Below are 21,225 nucleotides of genomic sequence, written 5' to 3' on the forward strand. Positions count from 1 at the left end.
AACATCAGTGCTGTCTGCTTTTCTCCCTTTCTAGTCAATTTTATTATTTTTCTCTCATAAATTCCTTATTCTCTAAGCTGCTTTACTAACTTTGCTTCTAATTTAATTAGCTGGTGAACGCTTAATAGTTAAAATTTACTTAAAATTTAATAGTTTCTGAATAAGTATGAACATTACAAAGATACTATTCTTCTTTTTAGTAATAAAAAATTATTGATGAGAGGTTTGGAAAGTCACAGAATAGAAAAGCTTGTGATCTGCTCTTTTAAAGGTAGAAAAAATTGGCTGTTCCTTCAGATGATTCTTATATAACAATGAATGAAAGGACTTTGTTTCTTTATAGGATAATTATGGCCACCTAAATCCAGTTCTTTCCACAGGATCCATAAGAACAGCAAATAAAACCACCTATAACCCTTTACTGCAGCATAACTAGGAGTCTATAGAGTTGACTACTGACTTCAATTTATATGTAAATAGTGAAATAACAAGTCAGCGGAGCCAGCTCTGGAGCTCAGGCTGAAGTGAAAAGTTAATCAAAGACTGCATGGAAAAGAGGAGAGGACAGTGAGGGCATGGGTTAAGATTGACTAGTAGTGGTGAAATACAGATGAAATCACTCCAGAAACAAAGCCTAACCCTGACTAGGAAAATACTGAGGACAGGTCTGAGACCCTAAGGATTAGAGTGCTGGCTACTGGAGAATCAAAAGGAAGTATCTTAAGACTGCATAGGACAAAAATTAGCATGGCAGTCCTGGGAAAGTATGTGTCTGAGGGGAAACAGGGAGGTGAATTGGAAAGACATGGCTTATTCTGGTAGCTTGGTAGTGAAGACAGAGGCAAAGGGTAGAAATTAAGGATAACACCCTCCACAATTCCTATCCCCACCTCTGTCAAACAAGAAGGTAATGACAAACTCAGAAGAGAAGCCAGTTCCTCCCAGTTAAATTGGCACTATAACTATAATAAAGAAACTGCACTTGATTAGTCTTTTTTTTTTTCTTCTTTAATCCTCACCCTTGGATATTTTTTCCATTGCTTTTCAGAGAGAGAGAAAGGGGGATGGAGAGAGAGAAATATCGATTGGCTGCCTCCCGCACTAGCCCCGACTGGGGCTGGGGATCCAGCCTGCAACCAAGATAACGTGCCCGGGATCCTTCAGTCTACGCTCTAGCCGCTAACCGGCGAGGGCTGAACTTTATTAGTCTTAAAGAAAAAGGCACTTTAGAATTAAGAAATGTACTAAGTCATCTAAAACACTCACACCTGCATTCACAGAATCATCTGTTTGGGCATTTCAAAGTGAAGAGAAAACAAAATAGAAAAGCCATGAAAAGGTTATAAGAAGAAGCAGATTATGTGAATAAAAATAATTTAGCTGATGAAATTGCCCCTTTCCCCCCAAAATAAAGCAGAGGAAGGTATAACACAATATTCCAACCTGATGTAAAAATTTTAAACCAGCATTTTCAGATACAAAAAGATACCTTAAATTAGAAATTCAACTCAGAATAAATGGCCAAAGAAGAAGTGTTTGGGAAACAAAAATTAACCAAACAGGAATAGAATTCAAGCAAAAGTAGTTACCTTAGAAATGAAAATGAAATTTTAAGATTTCTTTGGAAGAGTAGATTCAGCTGAGAATATAATAAAGGATATTGAGGAAAGGAATGAAAAACAAGAGGACAAAACTAAACGAAGATAAAAATAATCAAGTAGAATGTAATAAAATGTGATGGGCAAAGAGGATTCAATATATATATAATTAGAGTTCTTGAAGAAAGAAAACAATGGATATAAATTAAGATCTGTTCCCTAGCTGGTTAGGCTCAGTGGTTAGTGTCAGCCTGAGGACTGAAGGGTCCCGGGTTCAATTCCAATCAAGGGCATATACCTCCGTTGCAGGCTCTATCCCGTGTGCTGAAGGCAACCAATCAATGTGTCTCTGTCTCATCGATATCTCTTTCTCTCTCTCCCCCCCCCTTTCACTCTCTGAAAAGCAACGGAAAAAATATCCTTGGGTGAGGATTTAAAAAAAAAAAAAATCTAAAATGTTGCAGAAGTAAAAGAAGACCTGGCTTTGCATATTAAAGGATTTGTCTCCACTTGACCCACAATATTCAGTTCTGATACTGTCCTAGTTTGTTACCCTATAACAAATTAAATTACTACAAATTAGTATCTTAAAACAAGGCACATTAATTATCTTACCTTTCTGGATATCAGAAGTCTAAAATGGGTACATAGGGCTCATTCATTCTGGAAGCTTTTGGGGAAAACCTGTTTCTTTGCTTTTTCCAGCATATAGTGGTTACCTGCATTCCTTGGCTTGTGTTTCTTCCTCTGTCTTCAAAGCTAGCAACAGATCATTTTCTCTTCTCTCTGACCTCCTATCTTTTTCTTAGAAGAATCCTGTGATTACATTGGGCTACTCAGATAATCCAGAATAGCAGCCCCATCTCAGGATCCTCAAAAGTCCTTTTACCACATAAAGTAACATTCACAGGTTCCAGGGATTGGAGCATGGACATCTTTAGGCACTGTTTTTTTAGCCTACTGCAGAGACTTCCTTATACTTTTCACTTTAAAAATAAACATTAAAGAAAAATACTGTCTCTGAGCCTCCAGGCAGAAAGATAGGTCACGTACAAAGGAAAGTGAATCTGTAATAAAGATAACAAATGGAGCAACATTTTCAAGAAACTCAAGGAGAGAGGAAGTGTAAGGCAAAGAATTTTATATCCAGCCAATCTATCATTCAAGTATCAGGGCTATAGAAAAACAGTTTTAAACAAGTAAGAACTCAGAACACTATGCTCATAAACCCCCTCTAAAGAGTCTACTAGTGACAACATTGGTGCAACAGAGATGATTGGGGAAACTACCGAAAGGATTTTTGATGAGCACTAATTTAATTTTAGCTGAAAACTGAAATATGGGAACAAAGGTTGAAAGAATACTATATATATTACATGTTCTGACTGGATAGGAATAGCACAGTGACAAAGTTAAAAAATGCAAAAGGGGAGGGAGAGAGAAAGGGCAAAGGAGTAAAATACTCATTGATTGTTGTAAGAGAAGGGTGCCAAAGAATTCAGGTTAAAACTATATATTTTAAAAAGTATATTCAAAAAGTCTCACATCCATCCCTTTCACTGTTTTCCTAACCACATAGAATTTCTGGTCTATCCTCTATCTTTTTTCAAAAATATTCAAATATATACATATGTATCTTTATATCTGCAAAGGTATCTACTTCCCTTTGCAATTAATATATAATTTGTAATATGTTTCTTTCACAGAAAAGTATAGAGCAAAAAAATAAGCATTGCTAATCTGACCTGCCTCACTGAAGCATTCTGAAAACCTTTTTCTCTGTTGGGTGAATTACACCCATTTGTATTTGTTGATATGAAGTATATATGTTTTATTAACTTTGTCATGTTAATTTGCTGAAATTCTTTATGTGGTCATTGTCTTTTTGGGGGGAAAAAAAGTTAGGATACTTTGCATTTTTATTCCAACTGGTTACCTTTCTAGTCATATTATATATAATACCCTTAGTCCCCCCTTTTCTCACAGTGTGGCATAAAGGACCAGTGAGACTTTCCAGTAGTATATAGTAGAGAAATGGCAGTCTAAGACTGGTGATATCTACTGACCCATTTGAAAGTGTTCAAATTGCTTCAAGTTAAATGACTCCCATTCTTCCCTCCCCCAATATCCTTACCCCTTTACCCATGTAAAATAAGTTTTACTAAATTAAAAAAATAATAATAACCACATATTTCATATTTCCTAATTGAGATTAAATGCTTGGGATAAGCACAGTAAAGTCAGAGAAGGCTAGATCCTGGCTCAACAAACTGTTTTTTTTCTGTTGTTTTTTTAATGTATGTTGGTTTTATATAACTTTTATAAGCAGTTTGGACAATTATGAAAAAAGACTCCAACCTGGTTCCTAGTTTATCTTAAAATTCTAGCCTATTCAATGTCAATTAATACAAGTACTGTGACTCTGGTTCACCGCTGGAAATTAATAGTTCATATTTATTTAGAATATGGATTAACTTTTTAGTCAGCTCTCAGTTGAAACCCTAGTTCCACCACTTAGAAGCTTTGCAACCTGGTTAACCACTCCGACTCTCCGTTTTACCGTTTATAAAAGAAAAGAAATGATAATCTCATAAGTTTATGAGGATTAAATGGGATATATTAAGAGCTGGGTTCATATTAGAAATTCAGTAAATGTGTTATTTTCCTCTCTTTCCATTAAAGGTGGTCAGTTTTTCCCTGGCTGTCCTTTGAGAATTTAAATAACAACATTAAATGTGTAATTACTATATAAGAAAATCATCAATTTAAATTGTCTGAAAGAAATGTGAAAATGCCTTCTAAATCTGTGAAGCACTATCAACTGTAAGGTAGAAGAAATGACCTGTTTTGAAAGTCAGCTTGTTAGACTAGGTTTGCTCTTATATCGTTTACTATTTTGCCTATTTCCCACTTGATATATCCCCAGAATTTTCAGCTATGCTTGCAGATTTGAAAAAATAGTTTGACTTAGTATATTTAATTTTTCTGACCTGGCATTTACTTTTAAATTAGCGTTTTAAGAGCCCTGTAAGAGACTTTTAGAGTTGGAGAGGGTCCTTACAGATCATTGCATCTAATTGCCTTGGTTATTAATCCTCACCAGAGGACATGCTTTTTAAAATTGATTTTGGAGAGAGAGGAGGGGAGAGGGAGAGATTGGGAAGAGACATCGATTGGTTGTCTCCCACATGCACCCCAACTGGGGATCGAACCAAGGACCTTTCAGTGTACGGGACAATGCTCCACCCAACTGAGCCACACTGGCCAGCGCTAATTTCCTTAGTTTTTGATGAGAAGGTTATTGATTTATTTAAGGTCATACAGCTAAAACTTCAGTCTCCCAGGGCAATCTTTTCACTACACTATGGTGTGTTTCCTTATGAATTTGATTTGACATATTATCACTTCATAGTCTTAATAATATTTGGGGCTGTTTAATAGTTCTCATTGCAGGTAAGGTCACAGTGGGGCAGTGGAAATAGCATGAATTCTGCAGGCATCTACAAGGAATTCAGTTCTTAGCTCTAGTACTGACTGGCTGGATATCCTTGGGTGGCTTAACTTGTGGGGCCTCAGTTTTCTGATACAGTGATGCTTATTTTAAGTGATCATTACTGAGTTTAGAAATAGTGTATAACAGTTGTATCTAATATAGTAACTGGAACATTGGGAGTTTTACTGAGTAACAGGTAATATTTGTTGGTACTTTTTGATAGCTTTACAATTATGATCAGAGGATGAGATTTTTAAAAAAATTAACATCTGACTATTGATATCTAAGTTTATGTTGTTCTAATATACACTGTATGATTTTTGTAGAGGTACAAATGTATATTTCATGTGTACATTGTCTTGTTTAGAGGGAAATTGAATCTATTTTGTAAATAAAGTAAATTTCAGTTTTTCTAGGACTCTGTTTAAGTATGGTATATTGATTTAGTATATTTTCAACCCATTATTGCCTTTCTATTTTTTTTCAGTTCACAGTGGGAAAAGCTACAGAAAGATGACATAGATCCAGGACAAATGGAAGGTATCAAGGAAGTATTGAGACAGTTACCAGAGACCCTATTTTATTACTAGTAATCAAGATACTAAAGTTAATTCTACAGATAACATTAGTAGTGTTATAAAAGTAAATTTACTTTATAAGCTATAATGATATTTTAATTGATTTTCCTTTAAGTGAAATTCCAATTTAATATGAGGAAGTAAAGTTTGTATACCAGTTTTCTGAGTGTTGGATTATATCATGCAAAAATCAAGTAGTTTATATTTTGTTAAATGCTTTTGTTAAAACAAGTACATTACATATTTTCATTTCAGTATGTATGTCATGAGTTTTATGGAATAAAATTCAACTTTATGTTAACCCAGTTTGTAGGATACATTTCAGTTTATTATGTTTTAAAAGCTTTGTGCTTTTGTTTTCTTTAAAAAAACTACTACTTTGGATTTATCCCAATAGAACAGCTTTTACTTAAGAAAAAATAAGCGAGTATCTAAAATAGTCTTATTTAAAAAATAGATCAGGGGAACTGGTATGAAATGAAGTGGTGCTGAGATTCTGTTTTGTCTATTTTGGTTTCTCACTGCTCCAGATGCTATACAAGTGATTTTTAGTTGTGTGTTTTAATGGAAGGAAATAGATGCTAGAGTTAGAAAATCTGCAGTAATTGGTGTGCACTACTCCCTAACTGTGATCTTGAGCCCAGCTCGGTGTCCTCATCTAAAATGGGAAGAACATCTAGCTTTAAGTTACACCAGAGGTTCAGAGATGCTTAAGTAAAACACCTAGAATAGTGTCTGACATGTACTATATTTTCAGTAAATACCAGACTTCATCTTCCCTTATAAAAATCAGTGCTGCTTGAGTGACCCAGTTGTTTTATTTATCCATTCATTCAATCATTCCCTTTATGAAAGGCACTGTAGGGATACAAAAAAAAAAATTAGATATAGCTTCTTCAGTGAACAGTATAGCTTGGTAAGAAATTTAATTTCAGTATAATTAACTGTTCAATATAATTATAGGTGTAACGGGGGTGTGTGGGTGGGGAGAGATTAATCAAAGAACTTGCATGTTTATAAGCATAACCCATGGGCACAGGCATTGGTATGGGGAAAGCCTGGGGGTAGGATGGATGTGGGGTGGAGGGGATCAGTGGGGATAAAAAGGGGACATCGGTAATATTCTCAACAATAAAGATAAAGAAACTTAAAATAAAAACTGTAGGGGAAAAAAAGAAATTTAATTTCAGTATAATTAACTGTTCAATATAATAATTATAGGTGTAAAGTTATGTGGGCCATAAGTGAAAATAATAAAGTGAAAATTCATAGTAGAGACAGATTTTCCTATTTTGGTGTGGTAGAGGAGCATCAGGAAAGGTTTAATGGAGAGTGTGGCTTTAAAGGGCAGGCTGGATAGGATTTAGACTTCAGAATAGGAGGAGCCAAACAAAAATAATAGAATGAGCAAAGCATATCAGTAATAATGTTCACTACCACCACCATCATTGTCACAGCACTTTAAGCTCAAGGAGTAGGTCATTTTGACTAGCTAATGCTGTATGGAAGTCAGAAGATAAGTGAGAAAAGATAAGAGATACTTAAAATCTAAAGGTAGCCTGTTCAATACCTTCATAAAAGTTTTTCGTTGTGTAGGTCTCTCAGCGTATACTCACGTGGAACTTCCGTATTACTCTAAGTTTATTCTAATTGCTGCATATCTTGCTTCATATAATCCATCAAGAACTGACAAGAGGTTCTTCCTTAAGGTAATAATTATTTCTTTTCAATTTATTTTTAAAGATCCCATGAATAGTTTGAAATTTCTCAATACCTGTAAATTTCTAAGGGGTAGAGATTGGAATAAGAGATCGCTAAATATGTATTTAGTACTTATCCTCTAAAGGCTTTAATTTAAGATCATAACCTGAATGGGAAAAATAGTTTCATGGAAGAGTTCAGGTATACTTTATAGGTAATAATTCTAGATTTTAAAAGTGCATAAGGTTTTGTTTAAAGTATGAGTGATGGGAATAATTTTAAGGTTGCTAACTTTATTGTTCTAAAGCTTCTGTAGTGTCGTGCACTTATACATATCATTATCTAGAACATTCAGGAGCCTCTTCTGCATATACACTAGCTGAATAAATTCCATTTTAGAATTGTTTTCTTTTTGAAAAAAATAATATGCAATTTTATTTATTATTAAATGTATTTGAAAAAAATAAATGTATTTGTAATAAACTTTTATTTATTTTTTTGCCTGTGTCTCCTACCAGTCTTTTGTTGCATGAGGACAAGGACCATATTAATATTTTTTTCTATTATTGAATCCCAAGTGCTTAACTAAATGTTCTCTATCAAGATTTTTAAATATGAATTGGCAGCCTGTCATAAGGGATAAATAAAAACCCATTATCTTGAGAATTTTTGTTTTTATAAAAATAAATATGCTGTAATGAAACAATATAATATTTTTTTTTTAGGAAGTGTCACTGTTTTATTCTAAAAGCTGTTTCTTTATATACCAAAGTAATCTGTACAATCAAAATCTAAGTCAAATCAGACTAAAATATGTTGATATTTTAAGGTGATATTTTAGGTGATAAGTAGAATAAAGTAAAAACCTAAGATACATAAATTAGTATTGTCTGTGCCATGTTTTAAACAAATTCTGTTTTGTTTTTGTGGAGTACTATCTTTATTTTAATCTTAAAAATTATTTTCTTTAATTGCAGCATCATGGGAAAATCAAGAAAACCAATTTTCTAAAGAAACATGAAAAGGTATTTACATTTTAATTTCTCTAATGGGAAAAACTCATGAATTTAGGATACTATGGGAAATGGATAAATTTATGCTTTTATTAGTCATTTGGATATAAGAAGTTATTTGTATTGCTATGGTACTGTTATAATATTGTACTAGTATTTTGTTATGTTGAAGTGATTGAAGGCACATTCAAGGGAGCTGATACTAGAGATAAAAATTGACAAGTTTTTTTAGTGAATTAATAGATGAGAAAGATCACCCATGAATTTTTAATTAAACACAGGAGATTTTCTTCTTTTCCCCTTTGAAACACGCACAAAAATGACATTGAAGAAATGAAAAAGGCCCTAGCCAGTTTGGTTCCGTGTTTAGAGCATCAGCCTTTGGACTGAAGGGTCCAGGGTTCAATTCCAGCAAAGGGCACATACCTCAGTTGCAGGCTCGCCTGGTGCGTGCGGGAGGCAACGAATCGATGTGTCTCTCTCACATCAATGTTTCTCTCTCTCTCTCTCCCTTCCACTGTCTCTGAAAAAGCAATGGAAAAAATATCCTCAGGTGAGGATTTAAAAAAGAGAGAGAGAAAGAAAGGGAAAAAGGGAAGGGGAAGGGAGGGGAGGGGAGGGGAAAGAAAAAGGTAAACAAACAAAGGATTAAACAGATAAGAGATCCACAAAATATGGAATTGCATAGTAGATAGATACACAAGTGACTAAGCAGACCAGAGAGACTGAAACCTAAACCCTGATGCAAGCTGATTTGATCTGAGGAATCTGGAAGAGCTTAGGAATTGGAGGCATGAGTACCTTTGAAGGTGGAGGTGTGGGGCAAAAGGAGCATTTTTGTTCCACTTTTTACATCTAAACCACTGCTGCTTCTCTTGGCAGAAGATGGAGAAGTTTGAACTATAAACTTTGCACTGTAGAATCTGGCAGTTTTACATAGTGAATACTTCTAAATTGATAGTGTTTTCTTAGGACTTTGAAGACTGTGTGTTTTTTTCTGTCTTCTGGCTTTATTGCTTCTGCTAAAAAACCTTTTTGTTGTTGTTGTTTTAATTCTATATCTGTGTTTTCTCCAGCTGCTTTAAGTTACTTTCTCCTTTTCCTTTAGTGTTTTTACAGCTTCACTGTGGTGTGTCTGGGATTCAATTTCTTTTTACTTAGAATTAGTTGCTTTCTGAATTTGAATAATGATGTCTTTATTTAGTTCTTCTAAATTCTCGGTCATTAACTTTTCAAATATTGCCTCTCCCCCATTCTCTGTACCATGTCTTCCTGAGATACTGAGTAGACACACAGGTCTTCTCACTCTGCCCTTGTTCAAGTCATTCTCATTCTTCATTCCCTTTGGTCTCTATGCTCTATTCTGGGTAATTTCTTTAGTTCTGTGTTGAGATTTTTCTCTTCGGCTTTGTCTGTTCTGTTGTCTTTGTGTATTTATATCAACTATGTAATTTCAGTAATCTTATTTGTAATTTTTAGAAGATTTATTGGTTAATTTCAAGTTTGTTCATTTTTATACTTTATTTTAACTCTTAACACTTTTATTTATTTTAACTCTAGTTAAAATTCAATTCCCGGTCAAGGCACATGCCCAGGTTGCGGGCTCGATCCCCAGTTGGGGGCGTGCAGGAAGCTGCTGATCAATGACTCTCGTCACTGATGTTTCTCTCTCTCCCTCTCCCTTCCTCTCTCTGAAATCAATAAAGATATATATTTTTAAAAATACCTATTTTATATTCTGTATCTTATATTCAAGTATTAGAAGTCCTTGTTGGTCTAATTTCACATTTTCTATTTTTGCTGACTCTTGCATTTATTTCTTGTTCATTGAACATTCTGTTACTTTTAAGTGTTGACTCAACTTAATCTTTAGAATTTTTGAGACCTCAGGTGTGTTCCTTTAGAAAGGTTTTACATTTATTTCTGTGCAGGCACTTAGGAACACCAGTAACCTGGGATCATTTGAAATTCAGTTCTCTGAGGATTTTCATTTCAGACCACAAGGAGTGTGAATTTTGCTCCCACTTCATTGTTAGCCCTACTTTCTAGTTAAAATTCTCAGGGAAGACTTTTTTCTTCCCTTTACACAGCACCAGAGTTTGGAAGGAAATTTTTCTTAACAAATTCATTTGCTTGGGATAGGAAGATTTTTCTAGTATGTCCTTTCACTGAGACGTCTTTGATTAGGCTTTCCACCATAGGCAGATTGTTGATTTTATACCCTCTCTCTTAAACTTGTGGCTGCTTTGGATCATAAAGGATTGGTAGGAGAGAATAATTATAGCTGGAGTGGTCAGGGAGGGATTTGTGGTAGGGCTTGCATTTGAGTGGGCACTCAGGAATGGTGAGGGTTGGATATGCAGTAATGGGAGAGGAAGACATTCTAATTGAGGAAGTGAGTTAAGCCAAGAAGCAGATGTGAGGAAGTGTATGGTATATAAAAGATTAATAAAATGTAATTGGCCGTAGTGGATGGTGAATTTCAGAGAAAAGTCAATTGAGGACAAATTGCGAGAAATATCCTTACTAGTTCCTTAAGGGAAGGAAGCCCATCTGTTCACCTCTGTATCTCAGCACTTGGTGGTATTTGATGGACGTTATTTAAGAAATGAATAAATTTAATGAGTGAATGAAGAAAATTAAAGAATGAACAAAAAGCTAATAATTTTATCTTTTAGACAGAAAATCATTTAAGAAAATTGGGGAGGGAAATACATATGAGTGATGATTGAGGACTGTGAAAGAGCTGGCATTTTAGAACATCCTTGTGGAATAAGTGGATTTGTACAAATCTAGGAAAAGGACATTGTTGAGAGAGGGAACTGTCTGAGCAAAGACATCATGATGATGTCTCTAGTTCTAGATGAGCTCTATAGTTTTGACTGACTTTTATGGTAGTAGCCTCTTTTGTCTTTCATTCATGTTGTTTTAAAGTCTGAACTTAACTGAAAGCTCCCTGTGTATACTTACTAGTTTCTTTATATTTTTTTCCCCTCTCTCCCTGAAATCGTGATTTTATGCTTACTTTATGCCAAGCACTCTGCTAGATGCTACGGATATAGTGGAGAACAAAATAGCCATTGCCTCTGCCCTCATGAAGCTCTCAGTTTAATCAGCCATCAGACTTTAAAGAGCAAACCACATGAATAATTATCATAACAGTTGTTTTTAAGCTATTATATGTCTTTAATTGTGTAATTCTTTGTCCCTGTGTATCTTCAGTTGACGTTGATTTTTTTAAAGATTTTACTTTTTAATTCAATAAATAATTATGGTATCGTATCAGATTACTTGCCACTTAGTTTATGTGGAAAAGTAACAGTCTTTTTCCTCTCCTCACCCTTAGTCTCTTTCCTCACAGACAATTTCTTTTAACTGTTTCTAGTTTTAGTTTTTCTGGCATAAATATTCATAACTAAGTTTATGTTCTGTCTCTCTTTTTCTTGACACCAATTTTGATTCCATATCCTACCTCCTGAAAAGTTATTTTATTTGGTTTCCTTTTTTTTGTTTGTTTAAAATATCACAGATGTCCCTTTTTCTCCCCAATGACCCATTCCACCCTGTCCCATCCCCCTCCCCAGTCCCTCTCCCCACCATTTTCCGTGTTCTTGGGTTGTGCATATGTGCATATAAATTCTTTGGTTACACTCTCCCTCTCCACCCACCCGCCCTCCTCCATCCCTCTGACATTCTTCAGTCTGATCTATGCTTCCATGTCATTGAATCTATTCTGTTCATCTGTTTATTAAGTTCTTTAGATTCCACATATAAGCGAGACCATGTGATGTTTTTCTTTCTCTACCTGGCTTATTTGGGATATATACACCATGGAATACTACACAGCTGTAAAGAAGACGAATCTCACCCTCTGGGACAGTATTGATGGACCTGGAGAAAATTATGCTAAGTGAAATAAGCCAGGCAGAGAAAGAAAAACATCACATGATCTCGCTTATATGTGGTTTCCTCTTTTGATTCTTTCTTCTGTTTTTATAGGCCTTCATTCTCTCTAATGACCTATTTGTTGATCAAGTGAGGTATTTCTCAGACTGCCTTTTTCTCTAGGTGGGAGGCCAGTTTGCACTGAACCAAATCAGCTCAGTGAAGAAAATTAATATCAAATGCCCTATTGCTGCTAGAACACTTTAATTTTAAATTGGAAATATCTTTTCTAATTATAAAATAAAAACAAAAGTGAAAGTCAGAAAAGTATCAATAGCTTTTACAATGTGATTCTTTGTGTGTGTGTTTATTGTTTTTTTTTAAATACTTTATTGAATTTATTGGTGTGACAGTGGTTAATATGAACGTATAGGTTTTAGGTGTGGGTTTCTATGTTACAAGATCTGTATATTGCTCTGTGTGCACAACACCCAAAGTCTCATCTTCTCCCATCACCATATATTAAGACCCTCTTCACCCCAGCCCCACCCCTTTCCTTTTGCAACCACCACACTGCTGTTTGTGTCCACGAGTTTCAGTTTTGTATCCCACACATGAGTGAAATCATATGGCTCTTAGCTTTTCCTGCCTGACTTACCTCACTTGGCATAATACACAATGTGATTCTAAACCTCCATCCTCTCCCGTATTCCCAACACTTTAGGAATTTAGCTAATTTAACTAACTTCAAGTTAATTTTTACTACTTCTAAGTGTTAATGAGGACAGGGACACTAATTCCATTTAGATATCTCAACATTTACCTATTTTCTTTCTTTTCTCTAATACCATTTTATTCATTCATTATCCATTTAGCTATTCATTAAACTAACAATCCAAAGTACTAGGCATAAAAGGGTGAATAAAACATTTCCTGTTTTCAAGACATTTGTCTAGAAAAGAAAGAAAACCACATAAACAAGTTTCTTATGATGAAAATAATAAAAGCTACTCAGCACCTATAAGTCAAACCTTGTTAAAACACCTTGCTGACCAGCTATTTCGATCCAGAATGCACCAATGCGGCTGGCTACTTTTCTGCACTTCAATATTAAATGAATGCATCTGAATAAACTTAAGTGTACTTTATTTTGTCATATCTTATATTTATATTACCATACGTCAAAATTAAACATTGCATGTATTTTAATATTTATTTTATATTTTTAATATTTTTTTGAGTGTGATATGTTGTATAACATGTATCTACATGCACTGGTACTAAATAAGTTTTACACATTGTGTTTCCCTACATTTTCCCTTAGAAGAACATACTTTACATGCCATAGTGGGACTTTTTTTACTGCTGGTTACTATTTTTTGTAAAACATGATCTTTTAATTTTCCTGATAATCTGAATGGCTAATCTTTATTTGGAGCTCTCCTAGACAAAATGGAAGAGGTGCTAGTTTGTGTGCTGCATTCGGTTGAATTTTCTGTAATCCACTTTCTAGCAATTTTGAGTTATATCATGACCCGTCAATAACTTGGGAGTGGAAACACAATCTCAGCAACGTTAGGACACAGAAATGTGTATACTCGTGACCGGTCAGTAAGGTGTCTCTGCATATGATCTCATTTAATTCTCACAATGACTGAATAAATATGGTTACTATTACTATTTTCATTTTGTAGATGTGGAAACCGAGTATTAAAGAGAAATTCAAATACTTGCCCAAAGTTACATAGTTAATGTGATAGAACTAGCATCCAAATCCAGGACTGTCTGACTTCAAACCCACCATGATGTTAACCACTATTCTTGAACTCAGACAGCTGACAAATGATTAGTATTTACAGTTTTTAAAGACTCATACAAACCAATAAGAAAAAGGCAAAAATACAATTAATAAATGGATAAATGATTTTTAAAAGTAACTAGAATGTCTAACAAACGACATAATTGTCAGCCTTATTCACTAATGAAAAATGCAATTTTAAACAACAGTGAGGTATTATTTCACACTCTCAGACTGGCAAAAATGAAACATGTCTGATGATTCCAAGTGTTGGTGATAATGTGGAAGAATAAGGGCCTGAATATTCTGCAGGTTGGTGATATCTAATAAAGTTAATATGTGAATGAATGTACTTTGTATTGATCAGCATTGGCTGAGCTACACTGTTGTAAAAAAATCCCACCCACCGCCCAGTAACTTAACATAACAGGTTTATATATTGCTCATGACACAATTGAATATGAGTTGGGTGGCATTCTTTCGTCTTATGTTAAGTGATACATGGTGGCCTCCAAAGTTGCATCCAAAGGAAAAGAAGACTAAAGGATTCAATGGTTTGAAAGGCCATCTTTACAGTAACTTACATCACATTCACCCATGTGTCATTGGCTGGAACTCAAGCATATGACCTCCATCTAACTGCAAGAGAGACTGAGAAATGTAGTCTTATGTGCCCAAGAAGAAACAGTGTTGGTGAACACATAGCATTGTCTCTTCCCTGTACTTTAATTTAGCAACCCTACTTGGAGAAACTCACACATGTGCACAAAGAGAAATGTACAGGATTGTCCATCACAGTATTTGTGATAGTGATGAATTTTTAAAAGGAGATAGTGATTTGTCATAAAGTGGAAATTTGTAGGGAAGTTTAAAAACGGACTAGAGCCACGTGTGTCAATACAGATAAATCTCAAAAACGTAATGTTAAAGGAAAACAATTGATAGAGTGATATGTCCAAAATGATATCCTTTATATAAAATTTTAGATGAAGCAAACAATGCTGTGTATTTTTTTATGAATTCTTCAATTTTTAAAAAAATCATTTAAAAAATTTTTCAGTTAGTTGATACACTACAATTGACATACACCCAACTGATTAAACAGTACATAACTCACTAAATGGTCATCCCAATAAATCTTGCACCCATGTGACACCATACATAGTTATTAGAATATTACTGACTATGTTCCCTGTGCTGTACTTTATATCCCCATGATTATTCTGTAACTACTAATTTGTACTTCTTAATCACTTCACCTTTTCACCTATTCCTCCAACTCCTCTCCCATCTGGCAGTTGTCAAAATGTTCTCTGTATAAGTCTTTCAGTTCTTGTTCATTTATTTTCTTTTTTAGATTCAATTATTGATACACATTTAATGCCATTTTATTTTTTATTTTTTTGAACGTTTTTTCCTTCTTCTTAAAGAAGACCCTTTAAAACTTCATATAATACTGTTTGGTGGTTTGAACCACTTTAGCTTTTTCTTATCTAGGAAGCTCTTTATCTGTCCTTCGATTCTAAATAATAGCTTTGCTGGTTAGAGTAATCTTGGTTGTAGGTCCTTGCTTTTCATCACTTTGAGTATTTCATGCCAATTCCTTCTGGCCTGCAAAGTTTCAGTTGAGAGATCAGCTGACAGTCTTCTGGGAGTTCCCTTGTGGGTAACTGTTATTCTCTTGCTGCTTTTAAGATTCTCTCTTTAACCTTTTGCATTTTAATTACTACGTGTCTTGGTGTGGGCCTCTTTGGTTGTATCTCTGCATTTCCTGGACTTGTATGTCTATTCACAAGGTTAGGGAAGGTTTCTGTTATTTTTTCAAATAGGTTTTCAATTTCTTGCTTTCTCTCTTCTCCTTCCCGCTGTCCCATGATGCGAATGTTGGCACGCTTGAAGTTATCCCAGAGGCTCCTTAAACCATCTTCATATTTTTTGATTCTTTTTTTCTTTTTGCTTTTCTGACTGGGTGTTTTTGCTTTTCTGATTGGGCGTCATCTACTCTACTGTTGATTCCCTGTAAATTCTTCATTTCATTTAGTGTATCCTTCTTTTCTGACTGGTCCTTTTTTATGTTACTGAGATTCTCACTAAGTTCATTGAGCATCCTTATAACCAGTGTTTTAAACTCTGCATCTAGTAGATTGCTTGTCTCCATTTTGTTTAGTTCTTTTTCTGGAGTTTTGTTCTGTTCTTAAATTTAGGCCATGTTTCTTTGTCTTCTCATTTTGGTAGCTTCCCTGTGTTTGATTCTATACATTAGGTAGAGCTTCTACATCTCCCAGGCTTGGTAGAGTGGCCTAACTTGGTAGGTATTCTGTAGGGTCCAGTGGCACAGCCTCCTGGATCACCCAAACTGGGCATTCCAGGTATGCCTTCCTTTTGTAGTTGAGCCTTCATGGCCATTGACATGTTAGTGTAGGGATTTATCACCAAGTCGATCAGCTGCAAGGACTGGCTGGGACCACCAACCTCTGGATGATCAGCTGTGCAGGGCAAGACTTATTTCAGCTGGGCTCTGGTGCCTGCTGAGTTTGCCCCTTGAGAGTTTCACTGTAGAGGTGGTTGGGTGGAACTTTGACATGGTCTGAAGCTGTGCTGGCTCTGAGGCCTCCTGGGAGATGCAGATCAGGGTCAAACACTGTCTATGTTATTTCCGGGGCTACCTAGCATGAGTTACAAAGCGATCTGCAAATGGCTGCTACTTGTGCTGAGCTTGGAGTTGCCCATGCGAGGCTAAGCTGCCAAGAGAACTAAGGCCAGTTGCTGCTAGTGCTGGGCCTGGGGTCACTTAGCAAGAGGTATGGGGCACACTGAGGCCAGCTTCTGCCTGTTTGAGAGATATTAGGAAAATCTGAAGCATGAGCCAAGACTAGCCATTTCTAAAGAAAAGCAACTGGAAACATCTTGAGTGGGGCCAAAAGTTGGATGGGGCCTCAGGGAATCACCAGGGTGGGGCAAACAATTTGAGCTGGGTTGCTTGTCTCAGACAGCCTGCCTGCTGCCTCTAAGGGGAGGGCTCAGAAAAGGAACCTCTGCCAGCACTTCTGTCTGGGAGAAAGCTGCCTCCTCCCTCCAACCCCCAGCTCCTGTCCTGATGCTGGACAATTCAGTTCTTCCCCACATTTCTCTGGTGCCTTTCAAGCTGCTGCCCCAGTGCTGGAGCTCAGAGGGAATGAGTCAAGTGAATCCAAGTATGTCCATTTGCAGGCCCTTAAAGAGGAACTGCCTGGCACACCAACAGCCCTCCTTCTCAGCCACAGTCCCCACTGGTTTTTATAGCCAGAGTTATGGGAACTTTTCTTCCTGGCCCTGGATCCCTGGGTTGGGTGGCCTGGTGTGGGGTGGGATGCTTCATTCATCAGGGAGGATCTCTGTAGCTTGATATATCCCTCTGGATTTTAAACTGCCACATGTGGGTGTGGGACAAGCCTCTTCTGAGTCTATGCTCCTCCTACAAGTGTGAATGTGGCTTCTTCTTTAACTCCCTACTTGTAGGGCTTCCATTCAGCCAGATTTTAGGCACTTATGAATGATGGTGGTTCTGTAGTTTAGTTGTAATTTTTTTTTTTTAATTGATCTTTATTGTTGAAAATATTACTGGTGTCCCATCCCCCCCCCAATTGACCCCCTCCACTTCGCTCCCACCCCCTCTCCAGGCCTTCGCCCCATTATTGACTGTGTCCATGAGTTATGCTTATATGCATGTAACTTCTTTGGTTAATCTCTTCCCACCCTCCACCCCCCTTCCCTCTTTCTTCTGAAATACGATCATCTGTTGCATGGGTCAGTGTCTCTGGATCTATTTAGTTCGTCAGATCCTTCAAGACCCTTCAACATTTCTTATAGTGCTGGTCTGGTGGTGATGAACTCCTTTAACTTTTTCTTGTCTGAGAAGCTCTTTATCTGACCTTCAGTTCTAAATTATAGTTTTGCTGAGTAGAGCAATCTGGGTTGTAGTTCCATGTTTTTCTTCACTTTGAATATTTCTTGCCACTCCCTTCTGGCCTGCAAAGTTTCTGTTGAGAAATCAGCTGACAGTCATATGGGTGCTCCCTTGTAGGTAACCAACTGCTTTTCTCTTGCTGCTTTTAAGATTCTCTCTTTGTCTTTAACCTTTGGCATTTTAATTATATGTGTCTTGCTGTGGGCCTCTTTGGGTTCCTCTTGTTTGGGACTTTCTGTGCTTCCTTGACTTGTAAGTCGATTTCTTTCCCCAGGTAGGGGAAGTTTTCTGTAATTTTTTCAAATAGGTTTTCAATTTCTTGCTCCTTTTCCTCTCCTTCTGGCACCCTAATAATACAAATGTTGGACCTCTTGAAGTTGTCCCAGAGGCTCCTTATACTATCTTCATATTTCTGGGTTGTTTTTCCTTTTTGCTCTTCTGGTTAGGTGTTTCTGTTTCCTCATGTTCCAAATTGCTGATTTGATTCTCAGCATCCTCTACTGTTGATTCCCTGTAAATCATTCTTCATTTCAAATTTGTACTTTATTATATCATCGATTTTCTCAGTTGTTTTCGTAATACTCTTACTAATATGCTTGAGCATCCTTATAAACAAAATTCTGAACTCTGTATCTGTTAGCTTGCTTGGATCTATTTCATTTAGTTCCTTTTCTAGAGAATTCTTCTGTTCTTTTCTTTGTGACATGTTTCTTAGCCTCCACATTTTTGCTGCTTCCAGGTGTTTGTTTGTATGTATTAGGTAGAGCTGCTATGTCTCCTGGAATTTGTAGAGTGGCTTTATGTAGTAGGTGTCCTGTAGGGTCCAGTGGATCAGCCTCCCCAGTCACCTGAGCTGGGCCTTCTAGGTGCTCCCCTGTGTGGGCTGAGTGCACCATCATATTGTAGTTGAGCCTTGGTTGCTGTTGGCATCACTGGGAGGAATTGGCCCCCAGGCCAATTAGCTGTGAGGACCAGCTGCAACTACAGCCAAAGAGCTGCTGTGCTGGAGACACTGCTACAGAGCAGGATTTACTTTCAGTGGAGCTTTGGTGTTCACCAAGTGTGCCCCTTGAGTGTGTCACTTGTGGATGTGGTAGGGTTGTAATCCAGCGTGGTGGAGTCTCACCACCAGGTGCACTGTCTCTTCGGCCTCCTGAGAGGTGCAAAGTCAGCCTCTGCCAGTGCCTTGCCCAGGGCCACCCAGCATGAGCTACATAGCAAACCGTAGATGGCTGCTACTTGTGCTGGGGTTAGAGGAGCCCAGGAGAGGCCAAGCTATGAGCCAATGCAGGCTCCCACTAGTGCCAGGCCTGGGGCCACTTATCAAGCCATATGGGGCACACTGCTGTTTGTTTGAGAGATTTTAGGAAAGTCCTAAACATAAGGCTCGAGAGGCCACTTGCATAGACAAGCCACTGGAAATGGCCTGGATGAGCCTGCAGGTAGGGAGGGGTGGGGCCTCTGGGAATCCTCGGGTGGGGGATGAAAGGTATGAGTCATGTGCTGGAGATTCAAATATGGTGCCTGCCTTTGGGCTCTGTGGGAGGAGGGCTCGTGAAAGGAGCAATGGCCTCTGCCAGCTCTTCTGCCTTGGAGAAAGCTGCCCCTCCACCTCTTGCCCCAATCTCAGGCAGCTTAGTTCCTCCCCAAGTGTCCCAGGTTCCTTTCAAGCTGCTGCCGGCGCTGGGGCTCAAAGGGAGCGCGACTGAGTGAGTCCATGCTCGGGCCCTTAAAGTGAAAGCCTAGGAGCCCCGCACCCTCCGGGACCCTCAGTGACAGTCCCCGCTGGTTTTCACAGCTTGAAGTTGTGGGGATTTCTCTTCCTGGCCCTGGAGCCCTGGGCTGGGGGCCTGATGTGGGGCTGGGACCCCTCACTCCTCTGGGAAACCTCCACCCCCGAGATAATCCCTCCCAGGTTTAAACAGCAGGAATAGGCCGAGTCTCCTCGATTCATCCCAGATCCCCCACGTCTCTGCCCCTCCTACCGGTCTCGGTGCTGCTTCAGTTCCGTGGTTGTGGGGCTTCTGTTCAGCTAGATTTCAGGAGGTTCTGAGTGATGGTGGTTCTGTATTTCAGTTGTAATTTTGATGTGTTTGCGGGAGGCGGCGGGTGCAGCTGTCACCTACGCTGCCGTTTTGTTTCCTCCTTTCGTTGTAATTTTGATGTGGCTGTGGTAGGAGGCACGGACCCCGTTTACCTATGCCACTGTCTTGACTGGAAGTTCAGTGCTGTTTTTGTTTATGGATACATACCTATTCTAAAAACTGTCGTGAAAGTGGTAAAAACACCAAGTTCTGCATAGTGGCTTCTTTTAGGGAAAGAAAGAATGTGATATAAGAAGAGTGCAAGGGAGCTTCAACTTATCTGTAATGTTTTATTTTTTTTTGCATGTATTGCAGAATGTTATGGTTTGATAAAATTTGTGTGTATACTGTTATTTATTATATTAACTTGGAGTTTCCTTTTTAAAATAAATTTATTTATTTTTATTGATTTTGAAGAGAGGGAGAGAGAGAAAGAGAAACAAATGGATGTGAGTGATAGACATCAATGAGTTGTTTCCCGCTTGTGCCCTGACTGGGGATTGAACCCAAACTCACTACCTTTTGGTCTACGGGACCACACTCCAACCAACGAAGCCGTACGGCCAGGGCGTAATCTGTACTCTTCTAAATGTTTGAAGAAGTCAATGAGGAAAGCATGTACAAATTAACAATTGGAAAATGACTTCTAAGCTATCTTTTAGAAATAGTTGAGGTAAATACTTCATTTTGTAATTCTGAGTAAGCATTTGCCTTTATAGTCATTCTTCTTTAAAGAAATAGTTATTCCCATGCATGTAAATATAGCTTCCCATTTTATTTGCCAATATAGAGTACTTAAATTCTTACATTGCTACCAAACTTATCTTATAGAGTGGACCTTGAGCACTGCAGTTTTCTAATGACAAGAGATTGTATCACATGACTTTGTATACTATTATGAACATTTTACAGTCTTTAAACTTCTATAAATTTTTCATTGTTTTGAGCTGACAGCTTATTCATAAATTAAAACATTTTATTAGTTTTCTAAGCTAGTATTTACTATAACTGATCTTTTAGAACTATTAATGTTGAGGAAATACATTTTACAGTCTGTGGTACGAAGAGGAATGGTGAGAAGTATTAGTAAATTCTAGGCTAGGAATTGGACCTCGATCCTGCTTTTGGT

General features: G+C 37.3%; 1 protein-coding gene across 2 annotated transcripts in view; it reads left to right on the plus strand.

Moving 5' to 3' along the window:
• The window catches only part of ORC5 (origin recognition complex subunit 5), a 78,033-nt gene that overhangs the window by 28,791 nt on the left and 28,017 nt on the right, over window positions 1–21,225 (plus strand). Inside the window, exons 9-12 of one of the 2 annotated variants that reach the window (XM_016219588.2) lie at window positions 5,579–5,631; window positions 7,266–7,378; window positions 8,348–8,395; window positions 11,420–11,668. In XM_016219588.2, the coding sequence (XP_016075074.2) occupies window positions 5,579–5,631; window positions 7,266–7,378; window positions 8,348–8,395; window positions 11,420–11,533 (328 nt within the window). In that variant the 3' untranslated portion in view covers window positions 11,534–11,668. Of the gene's footprint in view, window positions 1–5,578; window positions 5,632–7,265; window positions 7,379–8,347; window positions 8,396–11,419; window positions 11,669–21,225 lie in introns of those variants that run through there. The other variant, XM_016219587.2, reaches the window with a different exon arrangement.

Source organism: Miniopterus natalensis, chromosome 10 (genome assembly GCF_054644295.1).
Source record: "Miniopterus natalensis isolate mMinNat1 chromosome 10, mMinNat1.hap1, whole genome shotgun sequence".
In the NCBI taxonomy this organism is placed as follows: domain Eukaryota; kingdom Metazoa; phylum Chordata; class Mammalia; order Chiroptera; family Miniopteridae; genus Miniopterus; species Miniopterus natalensis.